The sequence below is a fragment of the Astyanax mexicanus genome, chromosome 5 (genome assembly GCF_023375975.1).
Source record: "Astyanax mexicanus isolate ESR-SI-001 chromosome 5, AstMex3_surface, whole genome shotgun sequence".
Classification (NCBI taxonomy): domain Eukaryota; kingdom Metazoa; phylum Chordata; class Actinopteri; order Characiformes; family Acestrorhamphidae; genus Astyanax; species Astyanax mexicanus.
This window is the reverse complement of record NC_064412.1, coordinates 33,936,358-33,958,545: the sequence shown is the minus strand read 5'-3', so window position 1 is coordinate 33,958,545 and position 22,188 is coordinate 33,936,358. Positions and strand designations below refer to the sequence as shown.

At 38.0% G+C, this 22,188-nt stretch overlaps 1 protein-coding gene across 1 annotated transcript; it reads right to left on the bottom strand.

The window, feature by feature from the left end:
- Positions 1-10,230: 10,230 nt before the first annotated feature.
- On the bottom strand, positions 10,231-22,188 carry orc4 (origin recognition complex, subunit 4). The gene is made up of 14 exons (XM_022686551.2): positions 22,062-22,188; positions 20,429-20,489; positions 19,384-19,460; positions 19,152-19,242; positions 18,052-18,127; positions 17,816-17,901; positions 17,635-17,683; positions 16,526-16,677; positions 15,670-15,843; positions 15,021-15,107; positions 14,802-14,910; positions 14,574-14,669; positions 13,079-13,146; positions 10,231-10,560 (listed from the first exon to the last, which is right to left on the bottom strand). Exons 2-14 carry the CDS (start codon positions 20,483-20,485, stop codon positions 10,378-10,380), a joined length of 1,305 nt encoding a protein of 434 aa, XP_022542272.2. The 5' UTR covers positions 20,486-20,489; positions 22,062-22,188; the 3' UTR covers positions 10,231-10,377.

Here is a 22,188-nt window from a genome sequence, read left to right as displayed (position 1 = left end):
GTAGTGCACTACAAACGGGCATACTGTGCAAAAGTCATAAGCTACCTGAGAAATGAATATTACATGCCATACAAATAAACTATCTATTTTCCAAAGCTCCAACAACACACTGAAGCGTTGCACCTGTTAAATCCCGGTAGGCTCTAAAGTAGCAGATATTATTTAAAAAAAAGTGTGCAAATCAAAGTAATTTAATTTATTAAAAATGGCATTTAGTAAAAATATTTTTATGTTTGAAACTTTAACATTGCAAAATAAAATCACTTTCACATTTTTAGATTTTTTTAAACCAATATATCTTTGTCATGCAAAATCCTCAGATCTCCTTAACAGGAAAAGAAATAAAGCTTCTTAACAATGTAAAAAGGTTTTATTTTACATAATTGAGAAGCATTCCTATTGGTTCATCCTTCATGCATTTTCGACACAGTGTGAAGAACTGACATTGAAATTTAGTTAAAAAAAATCTAAATAATAAATGATACTGAGGGTTCGGGTACAAAAAAATAATTGTTTGCTCCACTCGATTTCAGGATGACAAAAAGGACAATCTGGTTTAAAAATGACCAACAAATGACTTTAAAATATAAAAATGACTTTAAAAAGGCCCTAATGTAACATATTTGGGTGGCCACAATTTATTAAAACATGTTAACAAGACAATTAAGTCCTGGAGACGACTTACCAAGGCGCGGGAATAAGAAAATTAAGTTGTGGGGACTTATTAATGTGTGGGAACAAGATAATCATTGTTGGAGACAACTTACTATGGTGTGGCCATGATTTTAATTATCTCCTTCCCAGCCTTAATAAGTCATCCCTACTTAATAATTATCATTCCACCCCCTTAATAAGTAGTGGCCACAATGACTTAAATGCACAGGTCTTAATTGCCTTGTTCCCATGCCTTAATAAGTCGTTAACACGCATTGGGATCTCGTTCCCATATCTTAGTAAGTCATGGCCAGACATTAGAATTACTTTCCCACGTAATAACTCATGGACACGGGTTATGATCTTGTTCCCACGCTTTAATAAGTCATGGTCACAAATTATTTATTTATTTTATTTTTACATGGTGTGGTATTAGAGGCTGTGTATCATTCACACTATATTATATATCTTAATTTATTTATTTATGAATTTTTTATTACAATTTTTCAATCTGTTTAAAAGTAATTGACCCACATGGTGTTTAACTGGTCAAGGCAGCCTAAGACTTTTGCACAGCATAGAATGAGTGCACTCCACAGCTAGCCCCCTACATAGTGCACTACACACACACACTATTTAGAACACAGCCGTCGTCTCAGTGTTCTGCACATGTGACTCCTGTTCACCAGCAATCTCAGTACAGGAGCGCTGTTTCTGGATCAGCTCCATGTCGTGCCACCCCATGAGATAGTGTGTGAAGAAAAGCAGGACAGCTGATCCTGGATCAGTGTTCATGTTTTAAAACTGTGTCATGAGTTCAGAATCTGAATGTTAGCATGGGATTAGCCAGCAGTGTTCTTGTCATTTTTTTAATGTTTTATCTTCTACCAAACGCATTACCTCTGTGATGGAGCCGCTGGCACCGTGACTCCACCCTCCTGGACCTCTTTCTCTCTCTTCTTCTCTATCTTTCTCTTTCTCCTTTTCTCTATCTCTTTCTCTCCATCATCGTCTCTCTCGTGCTGCAGAGTCTCAGCCGCTGATCTGGGAACAGGCTGTGGAGGAGTGCTTGTTAATACTGTACAGATGATGAAATGTATGCTCTTCCCTTCAATAAAGTGACTGCTCTGTCAGACCTTCTGTGTATGTCCTGTTCATACTGACCTCAGACCTGCTAAAGACAGCAGGCTTAAAGGAGAACTCCGGTTTGAAATTGACTTTGACCTTTGTTGAATAGCCCACTTCCGTTCTCCCACAGCTTTCTGAGATCTAGCAATTTTGTGCAGTTTGTCCAAACAGGATAGAATGGGTTTTAAAGGGGCAAATTTTGCCCTTGCAGATAAATCGCTTTTTACACTGTTATCCAAGCTCAGAGTAGCTCCACACCTCATTGGTAGAATCCGGAGAGACCTTATATTTAAAACGAGGCATTAAGAATTTTAAAGGGCACAAGAAGTTTATTAAAAACTACTGTTTACAACCTGTAGCGTAACCTACATCTCTGGGTGCCGCCATCTTAAAGTAAAAAATTATGTATTGAGTGACAAGCACGTAATGTTGACAGAAGTAAATGCTGTATACATGAAAAAGATGTTGCTGGGATGTGCGCTGTGCTCAGACTGCAGCTCCAGCCGGCAAAACAACGGAGAAGGCGACAGGAAAAGAAGACAGAATGGTTTGCGTTTGTGCGTTTCCAGGCTGCAACATTATATGCTTGTCACTCTACTGATCATGACTTTACTTTAAGATGGCGGCGCCCAGAGATGTAGCTAAAGCTACGGGTTGTAACCAGTGTTTTTTAATAAATTTCTTCTGCACTTTTTTTGAAGTTCCTAATGCCTCGTTTTCAATGTCAGGGCTCTCTGGATTCTACCAATGAGGTGTGGAGCTACTTTGAGTCTGGATAATGGTGTAAAAAGCTAATTATCTGCAGGGACACAAAATATGCCCCTTTAAAACTCACTCTACCCTGTTTTGACAAACTGCACAAAATTACTGGATCTCAAAAGGTGAGGGAGAACGGAGGAGAGCTATTTAACAAATATAAGTACTCTTTTATTTCTAATTTCTTTTTCCTATTTCCTTTACCATTTTACACAGCCAATTAACCAACCCACTCAGTAGGACTAGACCCCTATCACTAGTGACCAGGAGGGTGAAGACCAGCACATGCCTCCTCTGCTACATGTGTAGTCAGCCCCCAACTCTTTTTGAACTGCTGCTGATGCAGCATTGCCGAGTAGCATCACAGTGCGCTCGGAGGAAAGCGCAGCGACTTGGTTCTGATACATCAGCTCACAGACACCGTGTCATCTGCTGGTGTTGGTCCACTGTGTTATATCCAGTCTAAAGTGAGTGCAGTGTTTTTCTGGAAGAACTTCATGCTTCCCTCTGCTGACAACTTTTATGGAGATGCATATTTTATTTTCCAGCAGGTATTGGCACTGTACTGTGCTGTCTGTCTATGTCTTTGTCTATCTGTCTGTCTCCTTCTGTCTAACGATCAATGACCGACCAGCCTTTTATCTATCCATCTACTTACCTTCTTACATGTTTTCAGTCCTGAGGAGTTCACCCCACACCTCAGATAAGTTCTCATCATTATACAGTACTGATACTGAAGGTAATGATTAGTCTGGCAGACCTTTTTCCTTGGGTTCGCCTGTGCATCTGCTGATCACATCCTCACCTTATAATTTCAATTTAATTGCTCTTTAGTGTGAACACTGCAGTATTTATCATCCATGCTAATAGCCACTGCCTAGAGCTACCTCATTTATTTAAATAAATAAATACATGTAGAGTAAATTGTGCTGATGCTGCAGTGACCGTGACTACGCTGGACGGTGAGTTGCTGAGTGAACCGGTCTGTTGTTATGCAAAGTGTACAAATTAAAATTAATCACGCTAATTACCGCTCCTGATGGTAGCAGTGTGGTGGAGCAGCTGTCACGCTTTCCGTTTCAGCAGAAATCGAGTCTGCTGGAGAAATCTGCTAGTTACCTTGAATACAGCTAGAGCTGTGTGTAATACACTTATAATATTTTAATATGCCTTACAGTTTTAAGATGATAAAAAAGGAAAAGGGCCCACAGCAAAAGTTTGGGCACCCTTTGACCATCCACCACATTTAAATTGATTCTCCTTATTCTACACATTGTCCATTATATCAGTTCCATTTACCATATGGGTGCCCTATATTCTATTATTAGTTTTATTATTACAGTCTGCAGACCTCTGCCCTATTCACAGCCTGTGCCCTTTTCACTCAAAGAGGTGTCGAACATAGAATACCCATAATTCATCTTGATGTTTGGTTTGAAGATGGATGCACATTTATTACATTACATTGAACAGGAACGGTTAAATAGCTAAATGGGGAGAAATTTAATGTAATGTAACAGGAACTGTCTAAAATCATTCCATATTAGTGCTATATAGTCATAGGCGTAGGAACCGGGGGGGATGGGTGGAATATTAGAAACAGGTGGATTTGTCCCCCCCAAAAATGATATCAGTTCGCTCAGGTCAGCTGTACTATTAATGAGGAGACAGACCGGACCAATCACGGAGCCGGTTCAGGTATTAAGTCACGCCTCTCAGTAGAAACAGCCAATCAGCTTGCTGGTTTTGCGGCGCAAGGAGCAGAGGCAGTTTGCTGTTGGGGAAGCCCCGCCCCTCGCTGTGAGATTTAGCAGCGGGATCGGGACGCAGCAGCTTCAGCTGATTTTAAAACAGATCTGGATATACGGAGATTTTTCTAAAAGAAAGGTAACGGAGCTAATCAAGTAAACTGTGATGATATGTTTCTGATAGCTGGATAAAAATACACGTCTCTGAATCAGCACACAGTTTAAACCCACTGTGATTAATAAACTGCAGCTGTGTTAGTGTGTAAGCTTATCTTTGGAATTAGCTGGATTGGGAGTCAGGGTTAAAGGAAAAAAATAAAATATATATGTAATGTTTCCCTGTACCTGATCAGCTAATCACTTTAATTTTCAAACTGTTTATTCATTTAGGATTACAGGACTTACTGTGAGCTATAATGAACGAAAATTGATTTAACTAACTAGTTATCTAGAAGCTGGATGTAGATGATCGCCAGAATTTCGTACAGTACTTTAAGTTGGTGTTTTCCACCTGATCAGCTAATAAACAGTCATTTACTGAGTTTACCTGTTAAAATCCTTTAGCCCCCTATGGAGCCTAAATTAATCATGTATATCCACCAGAGGAAGCTCTACAATATGCAGAACAGTTTTAATATGCAGTAGAATATATAAGAACTGGGTTGAGAAATACTGCTGTAACGTGACTTCTGTTCATTTGTATTTCACAGTAAGACCACATATCCTGACGTTTATAAAAATCTCTATGAAACGTAAAGTTACATTCTTTTACATAAAAGGACACCATCTTAAGAAGAGCTCTCAGTAGAAAAAAATAAAAGTGCAGGAGAAAATGTAAATATACAACAGAATTGACATGCCAATACATAATAATAATAATAATAATAATAATAATAATAATAATAATAATAATAATAACAATAATAATAATCTGTTATATTATTTTAAATATTAGGTGATAACTCAGACATTGCTTGCATAATTTTTCTAACAACAGTAGCTGTAATGTGGAGTAACATGTTTAGGTTGTAAAATCACCTTATAATAATAATTTACTTTTAATTAAAAGTAATTTCCACAAATGTTGTTCTAGGAAACTATAGAGTGGGCTTGAGTTCATATTGGCAAATGTGTCCCCCCCAATATCAAGCCCGCTCCTACGCCCTTGTATATAGTAATCTGAATTTTCACATGCAGAGAATTGTGAATAGGGCACAATTTTGGACACCGCTCATTTGTTTCTCTGCATACATTATTATCATACAATCACCCTGTTTTTCAATGGTCAGGACCCCACAGAGCAGCTATTATTACTGCGGTCAAGCCAGCCTCCACTTACAAAACCTAGCGGGCTCCGAGTGTTCGAGCAGACTATGGCGCTGCCACTATGATTGAAAGATCGCTGGTTCGAATCCCAGTCATGCTGCTGGCCATCAGCTGCCAGAGCCCCGAGAGTCGCCCCCAAATAGCCGCTCTTTCCCCTCACTCCCAAGGCGGTGTTGGTCAGCACAGGGCATCTGTGAGCTGATGTATCGGAACTGTGTCACTGCGCTTTCCTCCAAGCACGCTGTGATGCTACTCTGCAATGCTACATCAGCAGCAGCTCAAAAAGAGGCGGTGGCTGACCTCACATGTATCGGAGGAGGCTGTGCTAGTCTTCACCCTCCTGGTGTTGGGGCATTACTAGTGATAGGAGTGGTACACCAGGGCAGCTGAGTAGGTGGGATAATTGGCATAGCTAAATTGTTTTCTAGAAAGGGCATACACGAATCACACAATGTCTTGATGTTAACTGAATGACATGCAGGAGGTCAGCTATCATGATGAAGTGTTTTTTTTTTCTGTAATATCGAAAGGAATCATTTTAATAAGTCAACCGCAGTGTACTATTAGGTAGTGGATGACTCAAATAACAACTGCTTTATGGTGGTCAAACCTGTGGGGTCCAAACCATTGAGGAACAGGGTGAAAGGGGGATAATAAAGTAAGCAGAGAAACAGAAGGATTTGTAATTAGGAAGTTTGTAATTACATAAATACAAAGAGTAAAAAACAACAATATATAACAGATACTGTACATTTTAGACACACTGAAACAAGGCCTTTTTTATTGTTTTTTTTTTCTTCACAATTCCAATAAGTTGTCCAGCTTTCTTTTTTGCCCATTTTTCTGCGGCCAAATAATGAAAAAGGGGCTTTAATGAGGGTCCAGCTGTTGGCTATCCATCGTTTTTTTGACTGCACACACAAGCACAGTGTGTGTGAAAGATCTGGGGTAAGCAGGGTGTGTGTGTGTGTTTGAACAGTGGTTTGCGTAGAAGCTCAGACAGAGATGATGAAATATGAACACTAGCAGGAGAAACCAGTGCAGGGTTACTGAGCATGCTCAGATCTGCTTTCTTCAGAGCTTCACACTCAAGTGTGCCAGATGGGAACCAGTGTGTTTATCTGATATGAAGCCCACTGTGGTTAAAGTGTGTGTTAGTTGCAGTCTAAAAGAGGACATCCACATCCAGGAATTAGCACCAAAATCTCCAATGACCGTGCTGTGTTTTCTGAACTTTAAACATTAAGATATACTTACAGAATTAAATAGATACAGAAAAACACTGCTGACCAAAAAAAAAAAAAAACAAAGACCCACCTTACATTTGCCAAACATCTTGATTATCCCCAAAACTTCAGCAAAAATATTCTGTGGACTGACGTGACCAAAGTGGAGCTAACACATTTCAGAAAAAGAACATCAACACCGACAGTAAAACATGGTGGTGGTAGTGTGATGGTCTGGGGTTGCATTACTGCTTTAGGACCTGGACAACTTCCTGTAATTGACAGAACCATAATCCTACCAAAAAATCCTAAAGGAGAATATCTGGCCATCAGTTGGTGACCTTAAGCTCATGCATACTTGGGTTCTGCAGCAGGACAATGATCTGAAGCATACCAGATGCCGCAGGTCATGATCATTACCGTCCACTGCACTGTCCGGTGTGGATAGTAATTTCTTCTATGATGTATTCCAGGTGTATGCACCATGACACTTAAGGTTTTAACACATTGACCTTTTGGCCTCATATGAAGACACTGCCCATACCATCTAGTGGCCACATGACAACCTTACAGTCATTTCACTGAAAACAAGAAGACAAGAATGCCAGTCTTAAGTTTATACAGCTTGTCCAGACAAAAACATGGCCCAGGTAAAAATTATCATTGAATTTTATGTTTGAAACTAGTTTATATACTTGCTGGAGTAAGCATTTTTTTAAACTAATTTGGTCCTTTTGATCTCAAATGCAAAGAATAATATTTAAATGTTTAAACAAACTACTGTCCCCATATTAAGACATTGTCTTTGTACAGGAAGTCTTTTTAAAAGCCACTTGCAATCTGTCCCCCTATCCTTTAAAAAGTTTGGACACCTCTGTTATACATAAATCTAATCTGCCTGAAACAAACACCACCTTTCTACAAGTCTTACTTGAGTTGGGGGTCCTCCACACAAGAGCTCAAGCTGCGACCCCCAAAATACACCAGTGCAAGTAATACAGTTATAGCACTACGCTGAGTTTATGCACACCCCACTGACTGCATGAGCCAGTAGCCAGTGTTCTGCATGTGCTGACAGGAAGGCCAAGCCGTGCTGTACTGGATGTAACTGCTTATAAATAACTCTTTAGCAGAATGTGCAGTGGAGGGGTCACATAGAGTGGCGGATACAAGAGAAACAGAAGACAGACGAGATGTTGAAATGTCAAATAAAAGATGCTGAAGAACCCAGTGACCCTCTCTCTCTCTCTGCCTGCCTGTCTTTCACTCACACATACATACTCACACTCTCTCACTACCTGTCTCTCTCTCTCTGTCTGTCTTTTCCCCTCATAGGTAACGCAGCTGGTGATGTGGTTCTCGCTGACAGCGTGTCCCCTCAGAACTCCACAGCCTCTCAAGCAGCATAAAAATAAACAACAAACATGTAGTGTTAGATTTCAGCATTAACACACAGCACACTCCACTCAGTGAAGAGTCTGAGGAGGAGCTATACTGCAATAATTCCTTAAATCCTGTAAGAAAACCTACACTTTTTTTTTTTACAATAGAACCCTGCATGACTTATTAAAAAAAAAAAGCTTAATCTAATGATTACCAAATAATTCAAAAATAATTCCTGCATTGAAATAAATAACTGAACACTGAATCTAGAGTTCTTAGGCCTAATCTGTATGCAACATAAACATACCTGTCAAGTTTTGGACTTAAAAATAAGGGAACTTTTCCGTCACCCGCTTCGAGCCGCCCACCAACCAAACCGAGGTTCAGAATCCCTTACATTTTAAGACAGGTTAACAGAAATCTAAAATAACCAACTGTGAACCTTTTACAAACTACAGTTAGATTATCAGAATCTGATAGGTCTATCTTTGTTGACACTGAAATGTTGTGGGCATTCCTACATGTGTAATTCTATATATATATATATATATATATATATATATATATATATATATATATATATATATATATATATATATATATATAATTTTTAAATAGATTTTAAATTGAAATTGAAGTGTGCACAAATTCTGCAAAATGACTGTTGATGACCTAAAAATAGTATCATGAGCCTTTACAAAATATATTCCATAAGTAAATATTAGTCCTAAGGGGCCTACACAATTAATAATTTCATTAATGCTTCTTTCTTTTGATCAGTCCAGTCCTAAACAGCTGTTAATTACAGCCCTCTTCACATTTTCTCTCTCTCCAGCTCAACCAACTTTGCGCTCCGCAAAACCAGGAACCTGATTGGCTGTTTCATCTGAAAGGCGGGACTTTCTCCTAATATAATCTCCTTTCTTCTAATATAATACGGGAAATTTACGGGAAAATACTAATACGGGAGGACGGCGGAAAAGAGGAGTAAAGTACGGTAGTTTCCCGGACAAAACGGGAGACTTGACAGGTATGCATAAACTGTAGGCAGTGTTAAATATTATATTGTTAAATTATGCTAGTTTGGGATAACTCAAGAAGCTACAGAATCCTAGATAGACTCATATAATTTCTCCCAGTTACTGATTGTTGAAAATTTAGATTTGTTAATTTTAGCTGTTAAATATTCCATTCTGACTATATTTTGAAAATAAACGTCTTTTTTCTGATCTATTTTTGTACAACAAGAGTTTACAGTAAGCTTGAATGGCTAAGGCTTGAGCATTAGCCTTAGCGGCTAACCACTCTAGCAGTGCTAGCCGGGGTTAGCAGCAGGCTGCAGGCCGATAATACTCACCTCTGGACGGGGAAATAGCGGTTGCCGGCTAAATGCTAATGCTACTGCGGTCTCTGTGCTTAAGAACTTAACTGAAACTCCCAATTTGGCAGAGTAGCTTTACTGCACCTTACAACCTGACTTTTGGTAAAACAAAGGGATTTTAAGTGTGCCATATAGTGCAAAAAAGTCAGTCATGTTCTAACACTGTACGCTAATTTAATAATATTAATACTGGAAGAGAAGAGCCTAAAAAACAATGACTGTGGTTGAACATTTCTTCAAGACATTATACTTTCAAAACTACAGACAGTGAAGAGAAACGTTATTATTCAGATTAGCTTTCTTTATTTTCTTTGTCACATAAATCTCAATGCACTTTAGTTCTTTTTTTTCATAATTTTTTTCTATTTGTTTGTTTAATTACAGGTACACAGGGGATGTAAGAAATTACACAAACTGTGCAAAGCATCACTTATCCAAAACTAAAGCTTACTTAAGAAATATTGCAACATTTTTGCCACATCTGGCAGACGTTTTATGGAATGAAGGACTTCTGGTCTTTGAAAACACAATGAGACTAATTGACTGTGTGATTCAGATTAAGAAATTCATAATTATTAATTTCAGGCCAGTGCCTTTAGAAGTGCTGAAAAGAGTCCAAAAACAAATATATTGTTACTATTAATTTTTTAATATGTACAAAATACTTCTTCCTCTTCTATTGAAAAAATAGGCTTGCATTAAACAACCCCGTTTTTTACATACACACATATCTTTACATCGTTTACAATATGTGAAGCTCAACTAGATACACAGGTCAACCGAAGGACGAAACGGCCCACTGCCTGACATCGGTGGGGCACTGGGGGTATCTCTGCAGGGCCTCCATGACTTGAGTGTGATCCAACATCAGCCGCATCAGCTGGTACTCTCTCTGCACTTTACACACTCCGCCATCCACCGGCCGGATCAGCTCCAGCTGCAGCAGGTGCTCAAACGCCTATAGCACATTACACACACACACACACACACACAGATAATGCTCTGTAATAATGCTATAATTACCATTATCACATCAGCTAAACCTGGGATAGTCAGGTTCCTGGAAGGATGCTGCAAAGTGTGTGTGTGTGTGTGTGTGTGTGTCTACTCCATGTACCTGAATCAACTGGATAATTAACTGATCAGTTAGTTCAGGTGCATTGGAGCATGAAATCAGTAAACTGGAATTTGAAAGCCTGGAGTTAAAGCACTCCAACTCAGCTCAGAGCCAAGTGTTGCCTTTATTCACACATGCAGACGCGCAGAGACACAGATGCGCAGAGACACAGACGCGCAGAGAGAGACAAATGTGTACACAGAAAAGGGCAGGCACACCCAGGCAAACAGGCACCTATGCAGACACATGCACAGGTGCACACAGATAGGGGCAGGCATGCATGCACACAGACAGACACAGTTACGCATGCTCGCAGACACAGGTACATGCGCACACAGGCACACACAAAGACAAGCAGGCGCACACAGGCACAGGCCTTATTTCATCCATCCAATATAGCCACAGAAAATTAGGCTATCACCACCATGCTTAACAGCTGGTGCAGTATGCCTAGAGTTGCAGGCCACACCTACACTTCACTAATTGTCTTTTATGTCACAGGACCATAAACTTTCCCCCACTGGGCTTTTACTCGAACCATACGCTCAGCTGACAAGTCTGAACTAGTGTTTCAGCAGCTTATAGTTTATGGTAGACCTGTGACATGTGAGCTCTTGTCCGGTTGTTCTTGACCACCTGAACCATTTTCTTTCAGGCAAGGGGTTAACAGTTAGCAATTTTGCATTTTATGCAGACCTCAGCAAATTGGATACAATGTCAATATGTACAAAGTGAAGATCCTGGAATCTGCAATTGTTCAGACAATCCTGACGTGTGTAAATCTACAGTCATCCTTCCGATTTGTACTAAGTTTCTTGAACTTTCCCACTGATATGTGGACTACCAGCTATAGCCAATCATGATCACGAAAAAACCTTGGTTTTGACAAATTAGAAGACTATAGTCCTATCTGGACGGGATGATTTTGTCAGGGGGACGTCTGTGAAAAATTGTTCACACTTTTACTTAGTGATAAAACTCTTGCACCCGGACTGCAATTGAAAAAACAGGAGGACCAGTGAGTTTTTAGGCTTTCTCGGTCACATGAAATCAAGTTCATTAGCTCCTCCATTTCCACTCATTGTTGTGTTTACGTAGATCTCCGTGGAAACGTGCGCCCAAAGTGTTATTGCTGTGCGTGACAGTGGACAAATATCAGTAGCCATTTTATTAAACGTGAGGAGACGAAACTCAGAAGTCCAAACGGGGATAAAATTATCGGATGACTACGGAGTTCAGTGAAAAACAGTAGATAATTCAGCCTGTAATTTTCTCAGAGGACGACTGAGAAAAACATGTACATGGTCTTTTTGGACGGGAATGAAATCAAAGAGGACCCCCTCATAAAAGAGAAAATTAGCCCAGGACCCCCTAAAGAAACTAATCCCATCCAGAAAGGGCTAGAATTGAATTTATGCACACACTCAGTCAAGTGATTTAGTAATCCTGTCTATATTCTTGATCTAATATTTTAATAAAAAACCTATACAACAGGCAGCACTTCACCTCAACAGCAGAAATATGTTGCTCTGTGTGGGTCTGAACTCTAGATGGCAGCAAAGCTATGCTATGGGCCATCTTGTAATCTTCTGTACAGGGGGTGTCCACAGACATCTGGACATACAGCACCAGTCAAAACTTTGGACACACCTTCTTATTTAATGTTTTTACTTTTTTTGTCCCTACATTGTAAATTAATACTGAAGTCATCCACACTAAGAAGGAAGGATATACATAAGGAATCATGTAACTTAAACGTGTTGAACAAACTTAAATGAAGCATTTTCATGACTCAAATCTGGGGTTCTTAGGCTGGTAACTCTGATGAACTCATCCTTTGCAACAGAGGTAAAAGAGGTCTTCCTTTCCTGGGGCGGTTCTGATTAGTGCTAATGTTTTTCATGGTGGTCTTTGTGACTCCACTTGAGGAAATTTGTTCTTTTAATTTTTTGTAATTAACTGACCATCATTACTTAATTTATTTTTTTTTTCATTAAATTAGTAGAGTATTTCTTGCTATTCACTGTATTCACAACAACTCTTCCTTTTTACAACTTAACAACTGATGTTCTCAAATGCATTAAGAGGACAAGAAAATCAAGTAATTAACTCTGTACAAGTTCAGCACAGCTGTTAACTGAAAGCTATTCCAGGTGACTTTACCTCATTAAGCTGACTGAGAAACTCCAGCCAAGATGTGCAAAGTTGTCATCTAAGCAAGAGGTATTAGTATTAATAATTTGACTGGTATTGTTAACTGTACGTAACCCTACAAAAGATGTATTAGTGGCCTGTCTTGAGTCTGACTCAAGAACGTTCTGGGTCTCAGTCTCTATGTGAGTGGGTTGTTATGTCTCACCTTAATCACCACAGGCTTTTCAAAGTTATGGATGGAGTGAGACTTCCTCTGAATAAACTTCTTAAACTCTAAGAAGGAAAGAAGAAACAAACATGTCACCTGAAACATGAACAGAGAGCAGAAACAATGGCACTATTTTCTCATAAGCAACGCAAGATAATACAATACATGTAAATACTTCAATAATAAAAATAGGATTCCCAAATACTGTCAAAAATAGAAGGTTATTTTGGTATTTGTATTGAATCACACAATTGTGAGGTTTCTACTTTGTTGGTCTTAGCACAGACTAGTAGTGAAATGTAGCGCCTCGGCAGGATGGTTGCAGTATGAACAGCCTCACCCATTTTCCATTTCATTTTCTTCTATATTTCTCATATAATGGTTCCTATCTACATTGTCGAATTCCAGCCGTTTGTTTCCTTGTTAATTTTTCCACATTTTCTTCCAAAAATCAGTTTTTAAACCTTATTTTGCTTTACTGTAAGAAAGTAGGCTTAAGCACACACATACACAGGCAATATGGCCCTAACATAAGATCACAATTTTTGCAATAACGATATTCTTGGCGATATGATACGAAAACGCTGAATTGTTTCAAATTATTTTCAACAACATACAACTGCAACAAAATAGTTCATACATTTAGTAGAAAGAAAACTTCTATTTTGTAAACTGTAACTAAGAAAGACCCTGACTGTAAATAAAAAAAAATTATAGAACAAGAAAAACTACCACAAAATTAAAGTGCAGCATCTTTAGTGCAAAACTATTAAAAGTAAATACAGTAAACAGCAAAATAAGGTGCATTAGGTGACACTAGTAAGGAACAGGGGTGCCTTCATGATTTCCTTCTTATTCAGCAGTTCCTCAGCTGGATAGTGGTGGGTAACTAAGTGAAGTGAAGCTAGGCTAAGTAAACAAAACTGTAATTCTAAAAAAGAAAAAGAAAAAACACAGATTTCTCTCCTGAAAACTTTTTATTTGGGTTAGCAGCTAATGCTAATGCTGCTCCAGCAGTTGAAACTGGGGTTACATGCTGATAATACTCTCCTCTTATCAGTGAAAGAGCTAGCGCTTAGCACGGTTAATACCTAATGCTAATGCTGCTCCAGCCTTAGTGCTGGAGAGCTAAAATAAAACTCCTGTATAACTCTGCCATTCAGCAGAGTGGATTTACTGCTCCTTACAACCTGACTGGTAAAATTCATACATAAGGCGCACCGAATTATAAAACGCACTGTCAATTTAGGGTAAATTAAAGGACTTGAAGTGCGTCTTATAGTGCGAAAAATTACAGTACACACTTCTATATAATAATATATAATGTATGTGAATTACACTGAATGCTAGCATAAACCAAATATATCCCCCCTTGACCTTCATTACTTGTATCAATGTCCTGACATACCCTGTTACCATTATTATAGCAGCTTTGGTGCATTCTCACTGAACCTACTAGGAGTAGCAGTATCCTTAATAGACAAAGTCATACCATTGTGAACCATCTGGAAGTTAAAAGGCTCTCCTTCATAGATATCATTCAGATGTTTCATAGCGATAATCAAACATAACTCCAGGATTGACAAACCTGGAGAAAAAAAAAAAAAAAACAGGTGTTATTTTTGACTACTGCACTGCCTTTAATGTTTTATTAACTACGTAAGTAAGAAAGTACTTACTTAAGTAAGTAAAGCTAAGAATTAAAAGCTTTAACACTCACCATGGAGAATGTTGGCTTTTGAGTCAGCTGCGCTCATCCGATTGGCCTCCAGTATGTCTGCAGCTCGCACAGTTGGGTTCGACACTGACACACGACTCAGTGCCAGCAGCTGAGAAATAAAATGCACACACAGACAAATAGAGTTTATCAGCAGCTGTATGATAGGAACTGTATCATATCACACTGATGCTTAAGAATGCTCTGGATAGATCTACTCACAAGCAGTAAGTGCAGCGAGCGAAAATCTTTACTGCAGTTAAAACTTTTCTGCAAAATCTCCTCCACTGACTTATCTTCACACAGTTTCTAAAAGAGAAAGAGAGGGAATAACATTGCAATGTTTTTGTTCTGTGATACATATTGCGATTTAAAAAAAAAATATTCACCTGAAGTATTCTTTTTTTTTTACACCTACTGCACTCAGCTCTATGTATAAAGGTGCTGTCATTTGTCTATAGTCACTGTCAAAGAAAAACAAACTGTCTCTTCCACTGTCTTAAAAATTTTATGATAAAACAGGCAAATAGATATTCTCCAAAATTACCTTAAATTAACTCTTTTTACAGTGACTTCTATTGAAGGTTTTTATCTCACTCTTGTAATGTTGCTGTTTAGAGATATGACTTTTTCATTGAACATCAATCATTTCATGATTGGCAAAATCTTTTAGTCATGTTCATTTATTGTACAATAAATAGATAATGTAATTATCATGACAGGTCTAGCACCAGCTTAATCAAAACAGCCCAAAAATTTTAATCAATTTCTTCAATTTCCATTTTGAACACTAGGTGGCACCATCATGTAATGGCACACAGGAACTATTTCAACAATACCACATTTTATTGAGTGTAATATTGTAAAGTACCTTAATACTAAGGTTCCATTCCTGGGAGAACTTGCTGTCGGGGAACGTGTCCGGCAAGGTGAGCTCAGAGCGGAATGTCTCTTGATACTGGGGGAAAGTCATCGAACTCAGCAGATGGATCTGTCTGTGGGAAAACCGCGACTTGACTCGCTTTTCTAATAGCTCCAACATGTCCTGCAAATGCAAATACACACACACACACAATTAATAACAAACAACCCATTTTTTTCTGAGCTGTGGATCGATTGCGCAATTCCATTCATCTCGTTTCTGAGTGAATAATTGCTATTTGCTGTTGTTTTTCTATTTTACTTGGATAAAAACATCATATTGCAAGCAACAGCAACAGGAGCTCCTCAGATAAAATTATGTTCTCATTTCACTCCAGCCAGGATTCAGCGAGATGAGCGTTTGACTCCACAGAGCTGAGCTTCCAGTGTGTTAGCTTGTTATGCTAACTGGCTAGCGTTAGCTAGCGAGCTGTGCCAGTGTGCTTTTTTAGCAGTGCTGTTCTACACAATGCTCCACAGCACCTCTAGTGGTATACTGCCCAGCAATAATTCCTAGCCATGTCAAACTCTTTAAAAAGAAAACTAAATGCCACCTCCAAAAAAAATTAAGAGTTCAATCTCTTCACTAACACATAGTATGATCAAAAAAGAAAGGATATAATATTCATCTTGAGACAGGGGTTACAATATACAATATTTCAATACAGTTTTATTGCAATTTTTTTAATAAAATTCATAATAACTGTAATAATTTTTGTATGCCATCAGCATATTGCCAACAATTATTGTAAAAGGTGTGTGTGTGTGTGTGTGTGTGCGCTTGTGTCTGTAGGAGATAGACCCACCAGTCTGCAGGTGAGCCCCACCACAGCCACAGGAGCCTGAGCTGACTGGGACACATCCAGCAGGTTATAGAGGAGGGTCTGGTTCTTATGATGTGCAAACAGATCAAACTCGTCCAGAATAAAGAACACCGGACGACTACTGCTTTTATCACCTTCATAGAAAAGAAAACAAGATAAATATGGTTCATACTGTCATTAGCTTAAGTGATTCAGTCTCTAGTATAAATGCTTTGGTATTTACCACACGCTATGTAGTAACAGTTAGCAATGATTCAGTATTTATTAAAACTTATTAACTACTATACATGATTTAGTATATATTAAAATATTTCTGTATTTACTATAAATTATTCAGTATTTACTTTAAATAAGAAATTATTGTTATCTACTAGAATTAATTGTTACTTCTATATACATCAATAATTACCTTACATGATTCTGTATTTATCAAAATTATTCAGTAACTACTAGAAAAATTATTAACTACTTAGTATCCACTACAAAGGATACATTTGCTGTAATTATTCAGTACCTACAATAAATAAAGCTGTATCTACTAGAATACAATACCTACTATACATGGTTACATGAAGCAGCTTTAAAAATGATCCTGTATTTAATATAAAGGACTTACAGCTACTACAAATGATTTAGTACCCATTAGACATAAATCTGTATCTACTGTAATACAACAACTATATATAGTACTCATCATCTTAAAATAATCCGGTATATGCTATTAATTATTTATTAACTACAAATCAGGGAGTTGGCAGGACATCCTTTAATTTCAGAAAAAAATATGATTCATGTAGGTATTAAAATGACCAAGAATCCTCTATTAATAATTTATTAACTACAATAAGAAGGTTAGTCAAAAGTGGCGGGTCACCTTTTATTTCAGAAACAAAATATGGTGGATTTCAAGCTGGCAGCCACATTATATTTCATGAAAGATAGGTTGCCTCACCCATTACATGCTGGGGTATACAGGTGTGCCATTTTCCCTTTCATTTTGTTATGTATAAGAGTGCTATAAGTATATGGTGGTGATTCATTTATTAAATTAGAATTCTATTAAAACAATAAGCTGGATAAGTGGTACTAACCCTTCTTAAGAGCCTCCAGAAGAAATACCAGGTTCTCAGCAAAGCTGCCCTGCAAAACAAAGCAGCATTAGATGGTGGTTTCCCTCCACTACACTAAAAATATTAGAAGCAAAACGTGCCAAGCTCAGATCCAAGCTACTGTAATATTTGGCTCTGCTGTGGTTCACGCATGCAGACTCACAAAGACTTTGTCTCCTACGACGTTCTCCAGGTGGAGCTGGCGGGTAATTTCTTTTAGAGCGATCCGGTCATCAGTCTGCAGCAGGCCTGCAGGAGAGACACCACTGTCAACAGAACGAATACAGGAGCAACGTATATATATATATATATATATATATATATATATATATATATATATATATACACGTTATATAACTCAAAACCATGGAGCAGTTATGTGCGTGCACCAACACTCACCACTCAGGTGAACCTGGAGAACATTCTTCTTCACCTCCTGCAGTTCCAGCAGCTCTCTCAGAGCACAGCGCAGAAGCTACACAGACACACAAAGAGAAACACTCAGAAACCCATTACTACACTAAACAAAAACTGGATGAGAAAATAAAACAATTCTCCTGATCAATATGCAATTCAATATATCAGAATTGAGATGGGTGCAACATCATCACACATCCAAAGTGAGTTTCCACAGGAGTGATGTGAGCTAACTACAAAGTTTACCAAAAGATTTTTCCCTCCACAATGTTGTTTATCAATTGTGGTGAGCCTCACAATATACAGCTCTGGAGAAAAAATAACTTTAGAATGATGACCACTTAAAAATGATGAGTTTCTGATTTTACCAATTTTAAAACCTCTATAATATAATCAAGAGGAAGATTGATCACAAGCCATCAAGCTAAACTGCTTGAAGTTTTGCACAAGGAGCGTCATAAAGTTATCCAAAAGCAGTGAGTAAGACAGGTGGAGAACATGCCAAGATGCATGAAAACTGTGATTAAAAACCAGGGTTATTCCACCAAATATTGATTTCTGAACTCTTAAGCTTTGTAAATATAAACTTGTTTTCTTTGCATTATTTGAGATCTAAACGCTCTGCAGCCTTTTTCTTATTTCAACCATTTCTCATTTTCTGCAAATAAATGCTCTAATTGACAATATTTGTATTCGGAATTTCAGAAAAATGTTACAATAATTTATAGAATAAAACAACAATGTTCATTTTACTCAAACATATACCTATAAATAGCAAAATCAGAGTAACTAATTGTTTTTGGCCAAACACAAAACAATAAGTTAAAGAAATGTTTACTTGTTATGCAATCAGAATAGTAGGAAGCACTATACACAATATGACTAGTGCCTGCCACCAAAATTTGCATGCAATTTATTGAGCACTTAAAGAATCAATATAGAATTACAAAAACACGACAATATTTTAAAACACCAATATTTTCTTTTACCCCATTATAGTGCCCATGCTGTGTTTGTACAGTAACAGAAGCAGCCACCTATATGAACCAAGATGAAGTGAAAAGCCTGAATTTGAATTGTACCATGGTTTTACCAGCTCCACGTGGGCCCACGATGAGAACGGAGTTACTTTCACCATGAACTGCTGTTCTTCTCAACAGCTCCAGTAGGTGCCTAAATACCCCCAAAAGACACACACAAAAACTTCTTACTTATACAACACGCAAACAAAGAAAAGATCACACTCACATCTTCTGTTAATGACAGCTTACAAACACAATTTTATTTATTAAATTTAACACATAAACAACCCACTTGTACTGCGAGTCCAATCCATAAGGTTTGTCAGGAAGCTTCTGGTGACAAAATCGCTCCCTCATTATTCTTTGGACCTGTAATAAGTAAAAAGCCATGTATGTGTCACTTGAAACAAACAGCATAGGACATGTTAAGATACATTTAAAACACTTATGCAGCATCTAATTGAATATCAGGTAGAAATCTATAAGTTCTGTAATCCTGTATAATTGGATAATGCACATCAATTTATAAAAATCACTGCACTATGCATTACAGGAGACAATCGCTTTGAAATGGACCTGGGTTGTAGTGAAACATGGTAATGCGTACAAACGTTTGTTGAATAGCCCACCTTCATTCATCCCCATCAGTTAGCGCTGTTAACTGATGCTCCCAACAGGCTTACAATGCTAGCAATATGGGGCATAGCTTTGTCCATGCAAGTAAATCTCTATTTTTATACCATTAACAAGCTCAGGATAGTTCCAAACAGTTCAAATATTAAACAGTGCATGAATATGTAAACATTTGGCCTTCCAGATTTCCTTATTTGTTAAATAATGAGTATTTCAATGTAAATAAAATATTTAAATTAAGAGATTTCAGGTCACTGCCACTCACGCTGCCTTAAAGGTACATCTGCTCATAGAAATATGATACATCAGTGATCTGGATCTTTTCCACCTGATTCTGATCCTTAGAAAATTATGTGATCTACTCGTTCCCTGGGGACATCCCTAAATATGTTTTATTATGATTAATTTTCTTCTATCTGTAAATAGCAGTTACAAAACAGCAACCTAAAGTTATTTTTTTATTAACTATAAAACTCTTTTAAAGATATATGGTGTCTAGTCACGTATGACCTTAACTTTTTCTGATACAGTGATTTAGCCTATCCACATATCCTACATAGGCTTCTGCTGTATTTTTACCTTTTCAAAAAATAAATACTACTAGTAGCACCGTTTGACAAGGTAGCACAACTCGACAAAACACTGATATTAAAGCAAAAAAAAAAACAATACATTTTTTAACTAGTCATCTTGGCTGGACTAACCTGAGATACGCATTCACCAACAGGCAAACTGGCGTCTTTCGACTTACGCTTGCTCATGATTCTGGAAAAGAAAGAAAGACAAGTTAAAGCTGCACGTTAGGGGACGATAAACCTGGTAAAATAAGATTTTATACGACTATCTGTAAAACTGCTGTCGATATTAGAGGTTGGTAACCCAAGTCCAGAAAGTAAAAATCCATCCCAGGGGGCCAGTTGTTCAGAGGAAATCTGATCGGATTTTGGTTATCGGATTGGATCAAATCTGGAAAACGGGTTGTTCAAAAGGGAAAGAAGCATTCTGAAATCGGATCAGATCACGTAATCCAATCCTAGTTTGTAAATGGATCAAACCTTCAGTTTCTGTTGTTCAAAACTTTTCAGTAGGATTTGGATAACTTTGATCCAAAAAAACAGGATTACCCTGATCCCAACAAGGGGTAGGATTTCAAGGGGGATTTCAGGAAGTAAATGTGGTAAAACTTTAAAATCAAAGTTTTAAAGTAAAAAAAAAATACATTTGTACAATTTAGTGTATATACATTTACTTCTATTTTGCACTTGACCTGTTTAACCGTTACAGTAATAAAGTAGACATTGGCTACCAATTAAGCCTTTTACTATAGTAACGTAAAAATAAAAACAATCTTGACCCCATTAAATAAACCCCCCAAAAGATTTCAATAACAAACAAAAATAATATATTCATTTTTTCATCTACGTCACTGTCATTCATCACTGTATATTAATGTCAAAGAAACATTTATCAGATATGAAGCTGTCAAAAATAATTTCGAACAATTGAAAAGAACACCAGAGTTTGTTCTGGTTCTTCAACAGGCTCAGGTGCATCATGAACATCACAGAGAGGGACATTGCGTCTGGTAGCAACATTGGGCAGGACAATACATGCAAGTGTTATGTTGCATGCTCCCTGTGGTTCGACTCGCAAATAGTTAAGGCATGCAAAGCGTCTCTGCAGAATGCTCAATTGCTCGTATTGTTTTGCAATAAGCAGTATCTTGTTACTGCAAGAAAAGGAGTCATCAACCCCTGTTGGTTCTTCTATCTGTTTTTTACATAGCTGGTAATCCGGATTAGGTAATCCTGAAAACTGTGTTTCTGGATCAGGTTGATCCAATCCAATATTGCTTTGAAAAACTGACTTAAAAGTAAGACAGATCACCTGATCCTGGATAGCAAAAAATGTGATTACCAAATCTGGATAATTTTGATCCGGATTACATTTTTTGAACAACTGGCCCAGGGTTTTAAACGGACTACCTGGAAGGCTCTGTGTATAGTTCAGCTGCAGCAGAGCCGCCCAGCCAGTTAGTACATAACCCTGGGATGGATTTATCTTTCTGGACCTGGGTTACCCACCACTTAAAAGCAGAATACAGCTGCTTGCTCTTCGATCTCTCGAAATGTCGAACTCTCTGTTCCACCTTAACTGCTGCGTTGGTTACACTCTGGAGCCAACACGTGCGCCCATAGGAAACTGCTGGATCATTTAAGGTGGACCAGAGAGTTCGACAAAGCGAACAGTGAAGCAAATGTTTAGCTTCGACAGCAGCCTCGCACTCACCGCCGAACTACTAAAAGAGAATAACAGCGACCCTAAAGCTCTACTTACCTGTTTCTGACAGCCTTTAACCGTAAAAAGACTTAAAATAGAGAAAAATAAATCTCCGCGGATCACAACAGAACCGATTTCGCGCCAGTTCTGCAAACAGCAGGCGGAACCGGAGCTGCAGAATACA

Excerpts from the sequence above, each read along its gene's own strand:
- orc4 (XM_022686551.2), bottom strand. The coding sequence starts at position 20,485 with ATGAGCAAGCGTAAGTCGAAAGACGCCAGTTTGCCTGTTGGTGAATGC. Across the intron at positions 17,684-17,815 it reads TCGTAGGAGACAAAGTCTTT|GGCAGCTTTGCTGAGAACCT; the intron begins GTGAGTCTGCAT and ends TTTGTTTTGCAG. Across the intron at positions 15,108-15,669 it reads AATGGAACCTTAGTATTAAG|AAACTGTGTGAAGATAAGTC; the intron begins GTACTTTACAAT and ends TTTCTCTTTTAG.